General features: G+C 50.5%; 1 protein-coding gene across 3 annotated transcripts in view; it reads right to left on the bottom strand.

Moving 5' to 3' along the window:
• Window positions 1–7,416: 7,416 nt before the first annotated feature.
• Window positions 7,417–20,765, bottom strand: part of SBNO1 (strawberry notch homolog 1) — a 48,074-nt gene continuing 34,725 nt past the window's right edge. For 2 of the 3 annotated variants that reach the window (XM_054594246.1, XM_054594247.1), the window contains exons 25-32: window positions 19,073–19,147; window positions 18,039–18,185; window positions 17,862–17,956; window positions 17,670–17,762; window positions 14,892–15,029; window positions 14,016–14,092; window positions 12,328–12,521; window positions 7,418–11,034 (exon numbers count right to left, since the gene is read on the bottom strand). In XM_054594246.1, coding sequence (XP_054450221.1) covers window positions 10,892–11,034; window positions 12,328–12,521; window positions 14,016–14,092; window positions 14,892–15,029; window positions 17,670–17,762; window positions 17,862–17,956; window positions 18,039–18,185; window positions 19,073–19,147 — 962 coding nt within the window. In that variant the 3' untranslated portion in view covers window positions 7,418–10,891. Of the gene's footprint in view, window positions 11,035–12,327; window positions 12,522–14,015; window positions 14,093–14,891; window positions 15,030–17,669; window positions 17,763–17,861; window positions 17,957–18,038; window positions 18,186–19,072; window positions 19,148–20,765 lie in introns of all 3 variants that reach the window. The other variant, XM_054594248.1, reaches the window with a different exon arrangement.

Below are 20,765 nucleotides of genomic sequence, written 5' to 3'. Positions count from 1 at the left end.
CTGCCGGGGACCTCCCTGGGCTTCAGCTGAATCTGCAGGATTAGGCAGGCTGGAGGGGATGGGGCTCGAAGAATTCCTGAAACCTGCTACCACCCCAAGAAGGCAGGCAGGCAGCGCACGCGCCGTTGTTGGTAACAACATGCGCCCGCCCAGAAAGGCCCAGCACGGTCCCGCCCCGGACGGCACTGCAGGGCGCTTGAAGGGGCTGCACCGGCCCCAGGGGGTACGAAGGGCGACTCCTAGGAGGGGGTATGAGAATGCTCTTCACGTGGGACTTCCCGTGTCTACGTTAGCACAGTAGCACCCAGGAAACTTACAAACAACTTAGCAAACAGCAGTGAAGAGAGGCCCGGGGATGTTGCGTTTTCTAATTGGAAACTGCGACCGTGCGTTCGGACACAGCCAACCGAAGAAACCAGCTCAGCCGACGGCCTGACCCGGACGTCTGACACCCAGGCACCCTGAGGGGGAAGGAGGTGTCACGGGCAGTGACTCCAACACGTGTGTGCTCCGCACGGGAGCGCCACACTTGACAGCTGCAAGCTGGAGGTCTGAGTCGGGCCTGTCCCTCAACTTAGTCATTTTCAGCCATGTTCCTGCACGTTATCCCTTACCAGGAGCCAGCAAAACCTTTCCTGAAAAGTGACCCGATATGAAGATTGCAGGCCCCGCAGGCTCTCCTGTCAGCTCCTGAGCTGTCGGCCTCCCACCGCTCCGCCCTGACTGGGTTCCCATAAAACTTTATTCATGAACGTCAAGATTTGAATTGCATGTAATTTCCCTATGTTAGCAAAAAGTCTTCGATTTATTTTTTTCAACCATGTAAGTAAAAGCTCTTCTTAGCTTCTTCCAGGGCCGTTCAAAAATAGGTGATGGGCTGGACTGAGTTTGGTTTGGTTTGGTTTGGTTGTGTTTTTAAAGATTTTATTTATTTTTAGAGAGAAGGGAAGGGAGGGAGAAAGAGATGGAGAGAAACATCCCTGATGTGCAAGAGACACATCAATTGGCTGCCTCTCACACACCCCGCACTGAGGACCTGGCCTGCAAGCCAGGCGTGTGCCCTGACCGGGAATCAAACCGGCGGCCTTTCGGTTCGCAGGCCGGTGTTCAGTCCGCGGAGCCACGCCAGCCTGGGCTGGGCTCACTGGGGGGCAGCGTGTGCCAATGCTTCCCACACCCCAGGCGGGGGTTCTTAGGTCTGACTCCTCATGGGCAGAACAGACACCCAAATGGGGACATGCAAACGCTTGGGACACATACTACCCGTTTCCGGATCAATACCTGGGAACAGCAAACGCACTCAGGCAAAAACAAACCGTGGGGACAGGAGCTGAACAGCAACCCACGGTCACACAGGAACGGAAAGCCTTGTGTGCCCCGATCAAGGACTAGAAATGGGGGACCCAGGGGCCTTTCCCTGCTCCGACCGGCAGGCGTCTTCACAAAACGCTGACCTTTCTATGGAAGGTTTGCGCTGCTGACGTTCCCAACGTCCTACCATTAATAACTTCCTCGAGTTTGGGTTTCTCCAGGAGTACAGGGCTCGCACGCGAGTTGTCGTCGTGGAAACGGACCTTGCCGGGGAAGGCAACACAACGGAAGCAAGAGTGTGGTTTCTGCGAGGACGCTCAGAATTGACTCTCTCCCGGTCCCCAAGAAAGGAGGCTGAGTGACAGCCTGAGAAAGAGGAACGGGCCGGGGGAGGAGCAGCGGGGCCAAGACGCCGTAGGCTGTCACCTGCCTAGTGACTTCGGTGACGTGCCGCTGTTACTTATTGAAGCAACCACGGAAACGTGAAGCATTCCGGCCTCCTCGAGCACCTGCCCAGCGGGCTCCTTCCTTGGCCTAAAACCCTTCCAGGGATTCTCAACAATGACTTGGGAGCAGCGGCGCTGGCACCTGCGCCCCCTAACCCGCCAGTGCGCGACGCCCAGAGTGGGCAGCTTTCGGAGGACAAAGCCAACTTGCCGGGAATTGGACTCTAAAAATAAGCGTTTTGCACATTTTTTTAGTCTCCTTTCTCTCCGTAAAGGCCTCCACAGATGGCTTCTTTACATCCCGCTCTCAAATGACTAGCTGATAAATATTCATACTTATGGAAATTGTACATACTCCAAACCCCCAGCCAATTCCCATGGGCACTGTTTCTCGGGGGTGGTGCCCCTCACTCCCAGGCCTCGTGCCCTATCACACACGCACGCGCACACGCGCGCACACACTCGTGTGCACACACAGGAACCATAGACACGGGGCGGGGGTGTGTCTTTGTGACTGATTCACCTGGGGCAGCACTTCTCAGCCGGGGCGATTCTGGCCCCCGCTGCCCCAGGACACCGGCAACGTCGGGACACCTCAGGGTGGCATGGGGTGGGGGGAGGTGCAGTGTCAGAGCTGGGGGTCTGGAGGGTAGAGGCCAGGGGTGCCGCTTGACACCCTCCCAGGCACCGGACAGCCCCCGCCCCCACAAATGGCTGGACCGAGGGGAATGGGAGGCCAGGCCAAGGGCGGGCTGGAACGCAGACCACGCCCGAAGGGGCGCCAGGTCCAAGCAAGCGGAACAGGAAGGCTCAGGGCACGCAGGGTCGACAGGAAGTCTCATCTCTCATTTCTTACTGAAATTAACACTCCATTCGTTAAGGTTATACATTTAAAAACAAGTGCTTTCAGTCTTGGAGCTGGTTTTAACCAATCTTTTAGTAAAATTTTAGTTAAAATGTAAAACACTCCCTTCTCACTTGTTCTTCAATTAACGCTCAATTATCTTATGTATTTGACAAGATTAAATTCCCCTAAACGTTAACACCATTTACAAATTTGATTAAATTCCCTTAAGTGTTGCGAGCTACAAATAGAAGGGTTTGCTCAGGCGGGCGTTTCAAACCCCGCAGAGGGAGGGCTCACAAACAAGCCTTATCCCAGGCGTTAAAAAACCCAAACAAACCGCGCCCTTCCCCCACCCCCGCTCTCCCTACTGCCTTTCCCCAGGCCCAGGGAGGCAGCCCCGCCTGGCCAGGACCCCCGCGGGACGGGCCCCACCACTTGCTGGTGCCTGACCTCGGTGCCTGTCGCCTCACCTGTGAAGGGACAGACTCACACACAGCCCAAGGGATCTCATCACTTCCTGGGCAGTAAGGCCTCTCTTCCGAGAGGCGCCTTCTCTCCCGCGCACTCACTCCCCGACTCCCCCGCAGGGAGCTGCCGGCCCTCTCGGCCAGCACCCCTTTTCTGTCACTGGGCCCAGAGCGCAGTCCCAGCGTGAAACCACTGCCCTCCTCTTCGTGCGCTCCACTTCCTCCGCGCTGCCTGGTGGCCGCACGGCAGCCCCCGGCTTGGGCCCCCCCCTCGGGCCTCCCGCGGGACCCAGCCGCCGTCTTCCCAACTCCCTGGGCCTCCTGCTCACCACCTGCGACACTGGAGCCACCACCCACGAGCAATCACTCCTGGGGGCGTGTGGCCCAAGGCAAGACACACAGCGGCCGCGTGTGAAACCCTTACTAAATGTTACATACAGGTTCCCCTTGCACAAAACTAGCAGCTCGGAGGCCCTTCACAGCCTCTGATCAAAATTTCGCCTGAGAACTCACGCGGAGCACCCCAGGCCAGGAACACAGAAAGCACTCGGCGCGACGCGCACACTGAGCGCTCCCCGTTTCCTGCTGGTTTGTCGACCGCAGTTTCTCTTTTGGTTTTTCAGAAGCTGAGCTCAACTCTTTGAGTCGCAGGTTGGATGGCTGCTCAACCCCAGGCTCGTGCCCAAATTCCTCGAACACGCATGGCTACCCCTGCTTGTGGCATCTTTCAGGGAGGACACCCGGCAACTGAGACGCGGGAGCAGGGGCCGCAGGCAGGGGCCGCGCCTGTTCCTGGGGGACAGACAGCGCGGTGGGAGCACTGGGGTCCCCGCCGGCCTAGATGGCGGCGGGGGGGCCTTACGTTGGACGCACTGGGAAGCTGGGAAGTGGCAAGCCTAGGCCTGGGCGCCCAGAACACTAGCAGGGTAACTGAATAGGAAAATAAGCTTTTCCGCAACCCCTTCTGGTACCAGATTGAGGCTGGGACCAAGGGAGGGCAGGCACACATGCCCCAGAATCAGAAAGGCACAAGGGGAGGTTCTGGACCCACGAGGCCCACCAATCAGGCCTGGGGGGAGGGGGGTTGGTCAGGAGGCGACCCCAGGGAGGGAGGGCACGTTTGGGAAGTGGGTCGTTCTCAGAAAGGGACTGGGCCGCCCCACGCCAGAGCTAACAGGATCCCTGGGCAACAAGGAGACTCTCCCCACCTCCAGCTCTGGCACTCGACCCAGGCTCATGCAGGCCACTGGCCTCAGCAGGCGCCTGGCCCCTACACAGGAGGGAGCCGGAACCAACAGCAGCTCAAGGGGGCTGAGCTCCCTGGGAGGGGACCGTGACTGCTCAGCCACGGCCCGCGCGCCCCCGCGGCCTGCGCTTTCAAGGGGAGCAGGCGCTCTGGACACTGCCTTTGTTCTGGTTTTGTTGAGGGGCGGCCTGAGACGGGCACCCACTCTTCTCCCCGGCTGGGTGGCACCTGAAGAAACCTCTTCCCTTTCGCACCAGCACGCGCCTCACGAGTTCAGCTTTTATGGCGGAGGGCGGCCGAACCAGCGCTTCGTTGCTCGGTCACGAGCCCGGGCCTCCAGTGCCATCCGTGCGCTTGGTGCCACCCCCCCGCCCCCCGCCGGGGGCCGTCCGCAGTTCGCGCTATGGCCACGGCCGCCCGAGAGCCGCTCCCCAGGCGGGCACGCTGGCACCAACACAGCTCAGAGCCCGGACAGAGAAAACCCAGAGAGAAAGCATGGTAGCCAGTTTAATTTATTTAAGAATCTTACAAAAAACAAAACCAAACCGAAAACACAACAGAGAATTTGTTACGCTTCATGGTTGATCATTTTAACTTGCAAGGGCGACCCTTGCTAGATGCAGCCCCGATACATTTTTATTGCAGGAGGGCCAGCGGGGAGAGTCACACATCAGAAGGGGAACGGCCGCCCTGGACACTGGGCCGCGGCGGCCGGGCAAAGCGGTGCAGGGTCAGAGCAGCGTGGACGGACAGACAGGGAGACACAGAGCGGTATCAGGGGGAGTCTTAAGAAAAAGACAAGGAAATAAAAACAACCCAAGGAGTTTACATCCACCTTTGTTTCAAAATGTCTTTGGACTCCATCGTGTGCGCACCATGTCGGGCTAGTAAAGGAGGAAGGTCTACACCTACGTAGAAAAGTACCCTTTGCTCGGCAGAGGTAGAACCCGGCAGAAGTTTTATTGCAGAGATACTGTGTACCTCTTCCCACCTCTCATGGTTGATAGTAGATACAAGTGGTTATTGAAAAAATCAGTATCAGTAGTTTGCAAATTCAGTATAAACCATGAACAGGATGGTTTTGGTGTCTGATGGCGGTGAGATTCAACGAGCTAAGTAGAAAACAAGCTTTCTGTCCCGTCCCCCCCCACGTGGAAGTCAAGGCGAGAGCTGCTTTAACCTCTTCAGTGCTACAGTGCGTCACAGCGAGAAAGGCCCTGGGTCGGGGGCGGGGCAGAGGGCTGCTGACCTCCAGGAAGCCACTGCCCCAGGCTGGTCCCTTGCTGGCTACACTGAAGGGACAGTCCCAGCTTGCCCGGGCCCCGCTGTGGCTGCAGAAGACACCCTGCCCCCGCTGCGAGCCGGCGGGAGGGCGCTGCAGGACGCAGGCGGCGGGAGGCTGACACACTGGGCGGCCAAGGCTTAGCCAAGCGCAGACAACTCAGAAACTTTCAGCAGCGAGTGAAATGTGTTCATGAATGAAAGGCCCAGGAAACACTCCCGGCAACCTTGCTTGGAAGCTGGGGAGGGCAGTTTCTTCAAGGTGCGAAAGCTGGAGGTCAAAACCAACGTCTGCCTCCCGGCCACGAGCCCCACCGCGTGGGCTCACGGGGCACCCCTGGGTCTCCCCACTGGCAACACTCTCAGGAAAGAAAGGCTCCGTCTGGCCCAGTCCAGGAGCGCGGCTGAGTCAGTCCAGAGCAATTCACCAGCACGGTGACGGTGACAGCGGCTCAGGGGACCCCACGGCCAGTCCTTCTTCCAGTACCTGCCTGTTTCTCCCTCAGCGCCGAGCCTGCCCAGGAGCCGAGGCCTCCGCAGCTGTCCCGTCGCTGTCTCTGGGAGATGCTGCTCCTGGAAGCGCCCTGCTGAGGGCCGCCCGTCAGCAGGGACACGGGCAGGCGTGCCGCGGGGCGGTCTCCTCGCCGCTGCCACCCTCCCCAACAGGGGACGGCAGAGGCAGATGCCTGGGTTCATCACCAAGTACCTTTCTGACGACCGCTTGGAGGCCGAAAGGGCAGGCCCAGCTTCTGGGAGACAGAGAGAGAACTGGCAGCGGCAGCGGCAGGACACAAGCCGCTGTTCGGATCCCCAGGGTTTCCCTCCCGGCCGGGAGCCGCGAGGACAAGTCTGGTGCAGGCCCCAGAGCTCGCGAGGCTGGGAACAGGAGGGTCACTGAGGAACTACGTTTGATCCCAGATGCACTGAAGAAGCTAAGAGGAGGCTACAGGGAGTCCCGGGGAGAATTTTTAAAATGACCAACAGGCTCGCTGTGGCTTCCACAGAGCAACATAAATGAGCATAACTAGTCATGTTAAGTGACAGGATCAGAAATTGCACTCAGGTACACCCCCCATACAATGCATTGCACACAGTGACATTTTGTAATACAAATGCAAAACACAAGCAGGCATGTTGAAAAGTATTAACACAAAACACACATTGGAATTGAAAGCAAAAATGCAAAGCTGAATTCTAAAGTATGTGAATAAATTCAACTAGGAAGTTTCCATACATTTCTACATTAAAAAAAAAATTAAGATGTCCCGCACAAGAAGTCAAGAAAAGAATAAATAGGACCGAAGGGAGGAAGGAAAAGGGGAATACTAGTTGGTAGCTGGGTATCAATGTACAAGAAATATTTACACTGAGAATTCAAAAGAACTCAACATTTCTCTATATACACATTTATGTACACATGTAAGTACAGCATAAAACCAGGAAGTGGGTTTTGGACCCAGAAGGAACCCACGAGCCAGCGTGAGCGGGCCTCGGGCACGCGCTTCCTCCCTCGCGGGCCTGGGGAACGGTGCCGGGTCTGCGCCCGACGCTGGCAGCCAACAGGCAGTTTCTGCAAGCGGTGTCCGCGCCCAGCCGCGGCCACGGAGGCACGGACCGCGGGCCGGGTGCGTGCGCACGGGTGTGGTTGGTGGGGAGACCCCAGGCGCCGGCACGGCAGTCCACGAGCCCATCGCCACAGCACCTGGCAGAGTCGCCGGGAGCCTGGGCCGACCGGATGCGCTCACCTGGTCCCAGGCGAACAAGGACTGGGATGCAGCGCCAGCGCCATTCTCAGAAACTACCAAGTATCGCTCAGGCATGATTATGAGTCCTTAGCTAGGGACCTTCCTCTTCACCTTGTGTCAAGAAAAAGACCCAAAGGGAAAGTACATCACCTGTGCGCCTGCTTTCCTAAGTTGAGATGTGTCGATCATTTCCAATCTAACCCATTTTCCCCTCTTGCTAAACTGGAAAGGGCGGGAGGACACTGCCGATCCACAACCGGCAACGCTGAGCCGGGAGCGTCTCTTGTCAAGCCCACTACAAGCTGACAGCGTCACCGGCCTTCCGCCAACGCGAGCCCCGCGCCAGCCAGAAACTCCACCTCTACAGCAGTCTCTCTCCCTGGAGCCTGGTATTCTAGACTTTTACCTTTACAGATGAGGCAAGAAAACAAAACAGAACAAAACAAAGAACACCCTAAAAGGGCTTCTTGTTGCAGCTCTACATTTTCTGAAGTGCTAATTACCTGGAGTGCAATACATACATACATACACACACGCTCCACTGCGCTGCTTTGGATGCAGGGTCTTGCTAACTTACATACACGGGTGTAAAAAATGATATTGAACAGGGTTTCTGCAGATTAGCAGCAAAAAGAGAAAACTGCTTGAGATATTTACTTTTTGATCAATCTGTATTTCAAGAAACACTTTGTTAGTACCTCTGGGAACCCCCACACGGCCGGCACCTCTCTGGGCAACCCCGCCGGCCTGCGGGGAGGCCATGTCACCGGTGGGACGCCCTTTCTCCCGGCTGCCGTCCAAGAAGCTCCGGGCGCGGGAGGCGGTTTTCAGGACAATCTACACTGTAAACTCTGAAAACACTGCCGTGGCTGACAGCTGAATCTTTGTGCTCGGAGTCATATTGCTACGAAGGGAGGGAAGGCATTGCAGAGGCTGCCTGGACTCCCGTGGGCTTCGACGGGGCCCCCGCACTCAGATGGGGCCCTCGGACCCTGAAAGGCACAACCTGCTGTGCGGAAGCCAGCGCTGTGAAGACTGGGTTTTCGACAGAGCAGGACCTGGAACGCTGGCCTTCCCGTGCGGGCCGCCCTGAACTTGCCAACTGGGCTGCGGGCACAGCGTGTGGACCGTGCACCCCCTCCAGGGGGAGGGGCGGCAGGCACCAGGCCGCGCACACCACCTCACGCAGGGCAGGGGTCCAGCCCCTTCGGCTCCCCGCACGTTCACACCGCCTGCCTCTGGAGGTCGACTATAAGAGGCCTCATTTTGGGACCTTTTAAAGAGCCAAACAAGCTGTCCAACCCAGAGCAGGACGCCCACATGCTCCTTGGCATCAGGCAGCATTCTGAGCGAGCATCGCCCCGTGAACGTAGGGTCCACTAGCTGCAGGCTCAAGGACCCTCGCACCGACACTGCCTGCAGAAAACCGCAACCTGCTCAAGATACGCGCCCCACAGAAAGCGGGGGCTGGACCGACAGCCTCCCTCCCCACCTGCCATTCCGTCTCCCTGGGGAGGGGCGGGTCCCTCAGGCCTCCTCCCCAGCGCTAGTGCACCTGAGTATGTGGACAGGAGCTGACCGGGCTGCTGGTTTAAACACACAAGACCTGGGAAATTTTGCTGCAGGTGGGACAATTCTCTTGGCTGCCAGCTGGATCTAGTGGCCCTAACAAGGGACACTGCTTGACATTCATATGGATCACTGCCTGAGCTATAAGAACTGGACTGAAAATAGAAGTTGCATCCGCTGGGCAAAACATGCCAAAGAACGAAATCATTCTCAATTTGTTCCTTCAGGCACCAAGAATAAATAAACCCAAAGAAAGAAAACCTATGGTAAACCTGACTCGACCAAACTGGACGTAACCGAACTCAGGCTGAAAGAAACACAAGAGGCAAAAGCCCGGCTCTTCCTCGCTTAGCGTCCACCTCCTCAACTCAGAGGGAAGCCGAAAAGTAACAAAGGAAATGAACCAGCTCAAGAAACACTCGAAGGCGCTACCCTTTCACCCCTGATCAACACCATCTCAACCCTGAGTGGCAGGTTTTAAGCCAAACCAGGCCGCGCGACAGCCGCGTCCCACAGAGCCCCGGTCACAGCCTGCTGCTGAAGGTGGGGCGGGCCTAAGCAAGAGTCCACTTCTGGTTAGGATAGTAACTTTTTATTTAACATCTACAAGACTGTGGTATCTTGCAGCTTTTGACCAGGTTTATACAATCTCAATTTTTCAATAGTGCAACCTGTGCAAAAAAAAAAAAAAGAAAGAAAAAAGGAAACAAAAAGACCAATTGTCCCCTCACTTGTTTTTATAAAACATCTATTATAGGCAAAACAAAACTTACCCATATTATAGATAAGTGTCTATTCACATTTGTACATTACCATTTTTAACAGCTTGAGATAAACTCTACAATGTCTTACAACACATTAAACAATATTCAAGTTACTGGGTAACAACAACAAGAAATAAACATACAGCAGAAGCCTCAAGTGTCTCCTCATTGTCTGTCTACTTTACAACTCAAGTAAGGTTTCCTTTTTACGAGTGACCAACAAATTAAGATAATGAAGTAAAAAAAAAAAAAAAAAAAAAAAGGGGGTTTGCAAGATGGAAGCCAGGTTGTTTTTCTTTCTAAAACTACCTTAAGTTAAGGAAAATGGAATTTTGAGAAAAGCAGGCTTGTAGCCATTTTTTGCAGCACTCATTAGGAATACTATTAATACATTAAAATTAACTTCTATGAGTTTTATCACCAAAAAAAAAAAAAATGTTTGTACTTATCACCTTAACAAGAAACCTGGGGCAGGGAGCATGGGGGTGGGGAGAGGAGTCACAGGGTTGGAAGCAACACCCAGGTATAAACATTATAAAAATGCAATGACCGATGCTATACACCTACAAATGTTTCTCTCCGTCACGTGACACCTGTTAGTCTGTTTACGCATGCTTTTGAAAACATGCACTGTCAGAACAGAAACTAGAAAAAACCTGAATGCGTGATGTGCAACCTTCCATTGCATGCTTTAATAAACCTAGTGTTCAATAAGTTGGGAAAAGAAACCGATATATATTTTCTATATTTATAGACCCAAAGCATGCATCGGGGGCAGCTCCCCCAGCGGCGGCACGGGTGTCCTGCCTTACCCCTGAGCACTGTGGGACATTAAGTAAAGCCAGTTTTGGAAGTTCCAAGCAGTTTTAAACCAACCGTGGTTTGAAGCCTTTAACACACACACACACACACACACACACACACAGACGGACAGACGGACACGCGTGCGCGCACACACCCCCCTGCTCCCCCACAGCAGAAGTGTGCGGGAAGCGCCGTGGGCAAAGCAAAGGGAAGGACAGATGCACCGCCATCGGCACTGCTGATTCTCAGTTTTGCTATCTATTCCAGGTTTGTCCTTATTCCCAAAAAAATTTAACTAGAGAGAGCACAACTGAAAAAAATTATAATTCTTTGGAAACTGTCCCTGATTTTTATGCAAATGATATGCTTCATCAGCATCTCAGATACGTCCATGTTGGAACCTGTCCACTCTTATGTGTTGCTCAAGTTGGCGATGCTCTGGGGGTGGCGCTGCTGCCAGAGCTGCTTCTGCTGGACCGCCAGCTGCTGAGACTGGTCCGAGGTGGACAGGAGGTTCACAAGAGGGGCCACGCAATTCGCAGGGATGATCAAACCTGCCATCAGAAACAAGGCTTTTACAGGGCGCACCCAGGAGGAACCGCATGGCATTTTACACTGCACAGCAAATTCCGACTGAGGCATGAATTAAGTGTAATAAACAAGACTCCAAACAAAAACTAAACAAGTACCTAATAACCCAAATGGCCCCTTCAGAGGACACCCGATTCCTTGGCAGTGTCACCCGCAGACACCCGAGCACGCGTACACGCCTCCGCGTCGTCTCGGTGGAGGACCAGAGGTCAAGCACAGCACCTCCCTACCTCTGACCTCTTCACAGCTCCCCACTGTGCCAACACTGTGCTCTGAGGCCTACAGGGCTGTGCCGCGCGTGCCGAGGCCGCCAGAGCAGGGGCCGTCGGCCGGCCAGCACTGCCCTGGGCCAGGGCACTTTCAACCCCTCCCGGGGGAACGGGCAGGCTGCAGTGTTCCAGTTAGGTGTTCCAATGCACTCTGTGTTGTGTTAAGTAAGATAAAAATTCAGGCTTTTGAATTTTAAATGTTGGACTCTAATTCAAATGAAATCTTGCAACCGAAAGTACTTGAGCGTCAAAGAAACGTTCATGGATCGACTCTGGCCACAGGCTGTCTATCTGCCACTGATGACACAGAGGAAGGCCGCTCCACGTAACAGAGACAACACCGTAGGGGGAATGCAAGCGCTGGGGGTCCTGGGCAAGCCCAGGACCAGCCATGCGGTGGGAAGAGCGAGCCACTGCCCGTGCAGGGCCCAGCCCACCCTCTGTGCAGTGGCTTCAGCAGTTCCAGAGTCTCAACCTGGCTCAGTAACTGCAGCATGGTAGACAGCAGCCCACCCTGGGCAGGAGGCCGAGATAAGTCTTCATGCCAGGAAGCCTGCATGGATGTCAACAGTAAGGAAGGGGAGGAAGGGGGCAAAGCAGCATGAAATAAAAGACCACCCAGGACTTGAACCAGCGATGGCCGTTCAAAGGCTGAACTTCTGTTCAACATTTTAAGAATATATACAGCGAGCTCTATCCCAATACCGGGAGAGACGGTAAGATTCTAAGGTGTAAGAGTAGGCCCTGGCCGGGTAGCTCAGTTGGTTCGTGCCTTCCCGATACTCCAAGACTGCAAGTTGATCCCTGGTCAGGGCAGATACAAGAATCAACCACCTAATGCATAAACTAGTGGAACAACAAAGCGCTGTTTCTCTACCCTTCCCAAATCAATACATTTTTAAATTTAAATTTAAAAAAACATAAAACAAAAAAACCCCCCAGATCTTTTTCCCAGAGCACAAACCAAATAAACACCCTCAGACTCACCTACAATCCGCTGTCCGTCCTCTGTTCTCAGCCGAACTATCTGCATCTTCACGTTTGTGCCACTGACAGAAGCTAGAACACCCTCGACTTTTGTCCAGACGCTCAGCACCGAGCCACATAACACATAATACGTGCGGCACCGAAGACCTATTTCACAAACTAATCCCAAGCTTGCTTTTTTGCAATTGCCTCGCCTAGGAGAGATGGGGGGAGGGGCATTATTTACATACACACACACACACAGGACTTGCAAAGTCCACCCAAATCTTGAGGAAAACTCCCCACCACCACCTACCTGTACTGACAGTTTCTTAGGTTACCGTCCCTCTGATACACTAATCATCCTTTCCAATGTAGACTCCCGCTCCTGATTTTTAAAATTAGTTATTTCTGGGGCCTGACTCCCTATGACATGGCTGACTTACTGATTTTGATGTCCATTTAAACATTTTCCATTTTAATACCCACTAGTTTGCTGTGCTATTACTATATATGTTAATGCTGGCTTATACAATAATCCTGCCGGCCCTGACCAGGGTGGCTCACTGGTTGGTTGGGTGTTCTTCTGCAAGGCCAAAGTCACCTGGACCGACTCCTGGTCAGGGCATAAGCCTGGGTTTCTGTTTTGGATCCTGGTCAGGGCACGTGTACCAGAGAGAACCAATCAATGTTTCTCTCCCTTCCTTCCCCCTCTCTAAAAATAAATAAAATCTTAGAAGAAAAAAAACCCTGCCACTTATTTCTACAGTATTTCAGGTAAATGGGAAAGGCTTCAGCAAACCAAAAATTAAAAAAAAAAGCATATTTAAGTTTTTTTCAAAAAAAGCGTATTTCTTTTAACCATCAAAATGTTATGGTTAAAATTATTTTCATAATTCAGCAACATCTTTCCAGTATTAATTCAAAATGAATATATAGTACTAGGTCATTTTTCTTGCTAAAAATCAAAAGCAAATTTTTAGAGGATTTTTGTAGGTTAACTTTTAAAATATTTTATCTTAAAGGTTTTTCCTAATTTCCAACAGTACTAATTACTCAAAAACAAAGAATAGAAACATTGCCCACATCAGAACAAATTCACCTAACTTCATGTGTGTAAAAAAGACATAAATTTTTTTAAACCTTCCTCAAATTCACCTGTATCTTCCCCTCCTTCCCATAACGTGGGCCAGAGGCCCGGCAGCCAGTGAGCAGCTGAGAGGACGCGGGAGGGCGCAGAGCTGCAGAGCAGCAAGCGCGCGCACGCCAGCCCTGACGCACGCACTGCAGGGCCAGCCCCCACCAGCCGAGCAGCACAGCGGGCCCCTGTGGGGTCTCCCCCAAGCTCCGCAGCCTTCAGAATAAAACTGATTTGGGACATCAGGAAAGCTTTAAAAAAACAGAGAGGAAAGAAAAAATAAAGGAAGACAAGGATGGGGAGTAGGAGGGAAAAAGTCAGTCTCTGACGACTGAGAACGGCACTGAAGCCCCCACTGGCAGACAGTGGGAGCTGGAGGCACCAAAGCCTCGGCACAGAGCAGGAGGAAGCCGACGGCGTGGGGGCCGCACGCAAGGACTGTGCTGGTGGAGCACGCAGAGCCGGGGCGACGTGCTCGTGCACCCCCAGGCGCGGGTGCTGCCCAGTACGGGCGTGCTGAATTAAATCCTGACAGCACCTTGGAAAATCCCATGAGAAGCCAAATACTAACCAATAAGCATGAGTGCAAGTGTCTGCAGATGAATTATACTGATCTAGCCAGTGGGCCAGCGCATCATCCGAGACCACCTGTGGAAGGAAGACAGAAGCTCCACTGAGACAGAATTGTTTTGCACAAACCAGCTGCCTCATCTGGCTGGTAAAGCCAATTCCAAACCGTCTCTACGCAGAAACCTGGCCCTTGCTACTACTGGTTGCATCTGAGGACCCCATATCAAGCTCTGCCATGGGGTTCCTCTTCTGTAACAAATTTCTCAAAGAGCTGGGTTAATTAAAATTGTTTCCAAGTGACAATGCCTAGGAGGATAATAGTAGGAAGTAACACCAATAATAAAATAATTACTAATAGTAATGCTAGGGAAAAAACCCAGAAATCATTACATTTCATAATAAAAAATAAAACCAAGAGTTGCAAGGAAGATATTTCAGTCTTGCTCATCTTCTCTTTATTTAAAAACTTCTAGCCCTGGCTGGTGTGGCTCAGTGGGTTGATTCCTGGTCAGGGCACCTGCCTGATTTGCAGGCCGGGTCCCCAGTTGGGGGTGTGTGAGAGGCAACGATTGGTGTTTTCTCCCTCTAACTATAAATTAAAAAATTTTTTTAAATGAATAATAACTTCTAATTATACTGGAAACTTTTTTTTGACAACACAAGCTATCCCAAATAATCACCTTACAGGTTTCTTAAGAGTAAATAACATTAAAACTGGGATATTAATAACAAAACGACAAAAACTTTTTTCTGAAAACAATTTTCCAATCATCAAATATGAAATCATTTTATACATAAATACAACATTCTTCTAAACTTAGTTTCAACGTTATTATAAAATAAGTACTTATAAATAACACAGCATACAAACAAATACCTTCTTATATTTCTTCTTTAGATCAGCATAAATTTCTAATTTGAGCTGTTTCCCAGTATTTGGTCTATAAACTAAGAAAAGCTTCTTTTTGGGGTTCACTTCTTTAACTAAGATGGCCGTTTTCTTGTTGTTCCTTATCTATTAAGAAAAGTGAGAAAACAGGAACACTGGTGACTGCACACTTTCAGCCACGCCGGGCCCGCTCCCAGCCCCGGAGTGAGCACCACCCCGCAGCGCGTGGGGAGCGCAGGGCAGGGCCCTGACCCTGCGGAGGCCGGGCCGAGGGCTGAGGGCCAAGGGCCCAGCAGCCTCGGGAGTTGCCCGGGATGAGCTTCGAAGAACCCGTCATCAGAGTCTACCTGCGTTTCAAGTTCTGGTGATAATTTCAAATGAAAAACAACAGCCAACGCCCTATGTGGACCGATCCAAATCCCATCTAAGGGAGAAGTGCGGACAAAATCTGGTGAACTATATCAATATCCTGGTTGTGACCGCATGCTACAGTTTGGTAAACTGTTCCCCTTTAGGGAAACTGCTGCACAAGGAATTTCTCTGTATCAGTTCTCATGACCTCATGGGAATCTACAATGATCTCGGTGAGATTTTCAAACCAACCAACCATCCCACTCGCCCAACTAGGAGCCGGGTCCAGTTTGAGAGCTTTTGCTCTTGGGCCCGGGACCAGCAAACCAGGCCGGCGGACCATGCCTGGCCTGTGGCTCTGACATTTACCAGTGTGAGGAAGGGACAGAAGGAAAAAGGGAGGGAGGGGGAAAAACGCAAAGCAGAGACCATATACGGCCTGCAAAACCTAAAATATGCACTCCCTGTCTCTTCAGAGTCGCCCAGGGCTCTGGCTCCAGACGGCCACTTGGCTGCCCAGCCCCACCCGCGGGCCCTCAGATGCTCCCCGTTAGGGAGCTGGGCCACGAACCAGGTCTTCACTTACAACGGGCCATTTGGCGAATATTCACAAATAAAGAGCGGAAGTGTCTATCCACACCCTGGAATATGACTCAGTCACAAAAAAGAAACGGAGTTCTGAAACAGGCTATAGCACAGAAGAACCGTGAACACGTCATGCTGAGTGAAAGATGACACGGAAGGACAAACACTGCACAGTTCCACTTAGACACGCAAATTCATGAAGACACAGGTAGAAGGCAGGCCAGCAGGTCCTGGGCGCTCTGGGAGGGGGTGGGAGCTGTGGTTTAATGGGTGTATTCTATTTGGGATGATGAGAAAGTTTTGGAAGCAGTGACGATGGTTGTACAACACTGAATATAACTAATGCCACTTAACTACGGTTAAAGTGGCAAATTTTGTCATATACTTTATCACAATTTTAAAAACAATGTAATATACCAAAAATCATACAATTATACACTTAAGTGGATGAACTGCATGGTATATAAATTATATCTTAATAAAGCTATTAAAAATGAAAATAAAAAATGAGATATGAGAAACAGGCAAAGATCTAATGTATGGATAGAAAAAGGTCCTGATTACGGAGAAATTCAAGAAAACACAACACTAAAAACTTTGCAAATAAAAACTCAGAAAACCTTCTGAAATAAAAAGACTTAAAACCCTGTATTGAAAGAGCACGTCAGACACCTAAGAATGCTGACCAAGAACGACTAACAGCACACACTCGACCAAAACCACAAACTTTAAAGAGAGGATATTTGAGGCATGGAGGCCAAAAAGCCCCAAACACACGAACACCTGAAGTAGAAAGGAAACGAAATCAGAACACCATCACACTGGACAGGAACTTTCTATCAAAGTACGCAGTAGCACAACAAAGAGGAATTCAAGGGGTGGGGAGCGAACTAAAGGTCTCCGGTCCCACCAGATGGTCCCACCGGATGCCTCCCAGGCACGGGGGGGGGGGCCGCAGGTTTAGCTGCAAAGCGCAGTGGCCCCGCCTCCGCCACGCCCTCCCTCAGACACAGGCCTCTGGCAGAATGGGCCTCCAATGAAGGAAGCGGCCACAGAGACAGGCCCAAAGGAGGAGCGAGGGGGCCTTACATACCTATGTGTTGCCTGCAGGATTAGGATTACAAGTAAAGGTTAAAAGAAGAGCTCACTATGTAATTGCCGCTTGCTGACAATGCACAAAAGATACTACTATTTTTTAAGATGAGAGAATGGGAGAATATGCAAAAGAAGTTATTTTTTTTTTAAATTTTATTTTCAGGACTACCATATTACACAACCCATATTTCATCACCTCATGTGCCCTGGAGAGCACGGATGATCAGTATCGAAAAAAGACGACACAGATAAAAGAGGCGAGATAAAAACTTGATAGTCTTGAACAGAATAAATATAAATTCAAAATACTGTACCATGTATGCGTACATTTGTGTATGTCTTAATATAAATGTACACCCATGTACAAACATTTTTCCCTCCTTAGCTCTTTCCACAGGCAAATACTAAACAAAAGAACGTAATTACACTAATAACTGAAAAGTGAACCTTTAAGACATGAAGCATTACTAGGACTAAAAAAGATTACTATATTATGGAAAAGGGGATTGAGTCTAAAAAGACTGTGTAGTAACTCAAAAACTGCATCTAACAACATCTCTCAAATACAGTAAATGAAAAGGAACATATATGGAAAAGCCACAATTACAGTAATAAATTATCAAACCCCAGCAAGCTAAATATAATTGGAAAATTGGCCCAAAGCAAACAGAGTCCCAATGTCGGCAGCGAAAGCCCGTGTCCGGACAACCCACAGGGGGAGGCACCGAGTCTAACCTGCAGTGACAGGTAAAAGCCATCGTCTGGTCCTGTCAGCTCTGCCCAGATCTTGGTAGCTTCCTCCCAGGACATTCCCCTCTCGACACTAATCTATAAAAGAAAGAGCGACGCTGACACCCGACTCACTGCCAGGAGCGCCCTCCACCCTGGGCGGCCCCCCCCCGAGCGCCACGCAGCTGCCAGACTCACTGTATACAACTCGACGTGGCCAGACGTCGAGTATCCCGGAGTCAGAAACTTCTTAACATCACTTTTCCTCACTTTCTCATCTCCTGAACCAAGATCTTGAACAACAAAAAGCATTACAAATGTAAAAAGAACATTTTAACAGGAATACACGTGATGTTTAAAAAATGTCCCACTTACCTAAGATTCCCATATCATATCTTCCATTTTTTTTGGCATTTTGAACAACTGCGGTGAGTGTGTCTGCAAAATACTGAAACAACGCATTCTGTTGATGCACCTCCATGCCCAAAATCCTATTTAAGAATTTCCCTATGTTGTTATAATCTGCAATGACAAGATTATATGAAAGATTTAATAGACACAACTGGTGATTAAAACTGTGTTCATCTATACTTAGTTCAAAGTCTCACTTCCTCCTCTAAAGTCTTCCATCACAACTTCTGCACTGTTCCCAGAATAGATAGAATTTGACCATTTCTACCTCTAGCAACTAGCACGACCATAGTAACAGGCTCAAAATACGTCTGATGAGTTGAATTTTTGCATCTCCGACTCCACTTACTGAAAGCATGCACGCACTCTGACACGAGAACGCGTGCGCTCCGATGTCAGGCCTCGGCTGCGGAGCTGTGAACGCTACAGGCCGGGGATCCGTGCCGGCTGCACGACCAGAACGCCCCGGAGCTTTGGAAGGTGACCTATACCTGAGCTCGACTCTGGACTTCACTTTTTTAAAAGCTTCACAGCTGCCCTGACTGGTGTCACTCAGTGGGCTGGGTATTCTCTTGCCAAAGCAAAAGGTCGCTGGTTTGATTCCCGGTTGGGATACATGCCTGCGTTGCAGGCTAGGCGCCCCGCTGGATGCTTGCAAGAGGCAGCCACGCAATGATGTTTCTCTCTCACATCAATGTTGCTCTCCCTTTTTCTCCCTCCAAAAATAAGTAAATAGGATCTTTTAAAAAATAAATAAAAGTTTCACAGCTGATTATATAGGCGACCTGGGTTGTGAACGGCTGCTATTCAGACAGAAGTTGAACCTCTTCTGAATAACCAGAGTGGACAGAAACCACCCAGTGCTTTGGGAGCACTGGGTAACAAGGGACAAACTACGAATCTAAAGCTCCCCCTGCAAGTTGACAAACGCATAAATGACAAAATGGGCTTTCTGATACAGTAACCACTATGTGCACATGCAAAACTAATACCATTACCTTTATCTAGAGTAAGAATTCCTGAGCGATCTTCTACATTTATCAGGCCAACTCCTATCAGTCCTTGCCGGACATCTGTAAAAAAATAAATTTGTAAGAAACCTGACAGCCCTGCCTGGTGTGGCTCAGTGGACTAAGCACCGGCCTGCGAAATGAAGAGGTGCTGGACCGATTCTCAGTCAGGGCACAGGCCTGGGTTGCGGGCTGGGTCCCCAGTTGGGGATGTATGAGAGGCAACCAATTGATGTATCTCTTGTACATCAATGTTTCTCTCCCTCTCTCGCTCCCTCCCTTCTTCTCTCTCTGAAAATAAAATCTCTTAAAAAAAAAAACAAACCCACAAAAAAGCCCTGATAGCCCCAACGACCTAACTAATCAACTAGATCATGTTCTAGCATTAAGACAGCCTAGCCCTGGCAGGTGTGGCTCAGTGGGCTGGGCCCCGGCCTGCAAACCGAAAGGTCTCTGGTTTGATCCCTGTCCAGGTCCCCGTAGGGGGGCACGTAAGAGGCAACCAATTGATGTTTCTCTTGCACATCGCATATCAGATATTTCTCTCCCTTTCTCCCTTCCTTTTCCTCTAAAATAAAAAAAAATCTAAAAAACGAAGAAAGAAAAAAGAAAAAGAAAGAAGGAAAGAAGGAACAAGACAGCGTATGTTATCTTCCACAGCTCTTATTAGCTGAATTAAACGGAACCCACAGCCCCCAAAGGCCTTAAGGGACACTCCAAAAATCTCTCAAGCTTCACACTGCATTTTATTATTTCGTTAAAATACCTCATCTTTCAAAAAGCAATCTCTGGCAGTAGAGCTCTCTGGCTATGCAGTTGTCACCACAGAATTTACATGATTTTGAACACGGAGCAGAATGCTTCCTTAAATAATTGTGTAAACAGGGATAGAAACATGCTTCCTTCCCAAGTGTTACCTGTCAGTATTGACATGGTAATGCCCCCCCCACCCCCCCGCAGGCAACATGCAGAATAATCAGTATGTTCTGAATTGAGTTCTTAAGAGGGCAGTTTACGGAACTCTGGAAAACACGACTGGCGTCTTGCAGAGTAAGACATGAGAGAAGAGAGCCGACAGGACGCACGGTGGCAGCGCGCTCACACTCTCGTTTACCCAGCTGGCGCTGCTGCACATCGAAACTGCTGAGGTTCTGCAGGTGACAGCTGCGTAGCCAAAGGTCTCTACTGAAAAACAGCTCCTTTTGGGAACTCATTTTATCCCCATAAATTACTAGACTATAATTCAATTTGACTCTAATTCAAAGTACTAGAGGGTGGAGCAAAAACAGGTTCATAGTTGTTCGTAAGGAAAATACAATAATTAATAATACAAGAAAAAACTCTTCAGTCCTGGCCGGGTAGCTCAGCTGATTAGAGCGTCATCCAGAGACACCAAGGTTGCAAGTCCAATTTCCGGTCAGAGCGCATACAAGAATCAAACAGTGAATGCGTACATAAGTGGACCAACAAACCCGTGTTTCTCTTTCTCCCCACACTCCCCAGCAACTCAATTTTAAAAAATTTTAAATTACTCTAACAAAACTATTTTCCTTTACTAATCGAGTAATAACACACGGTACACTGTCAAGAGCTAATGCGCTTCATTTGTATGAAATTTAATAAATTTATTGCTTATTACAATTGGTCAACATAGGTAACCAGTAACCTTCAATTTCTGAAT

The sequence above is a fragment of the Pteronotus mesoamericanus genome, unplaced genomic scaffold (genome assembly GCF_021234165.1).
Source record: "Pteronotus mesoamericanus isolate MK-2021 breed Mesoamerican mustached bat unplaced genomic scaffold, CSHL_Meso_final scaffold_507, whole genome shotgun sequence".
Lineage (NCBI taxonomy): Eukaryota > Metazoa > Chordata > Mammalia > Chiroptera > Mormoopidae > Pteronotus > Pteronotus mesoamericanus.
The sequence above is the reverse complement of the archived record's forward strand: the minus strand, read 5'-3'. Positions and strand labels throughout refer to the sequence as shown.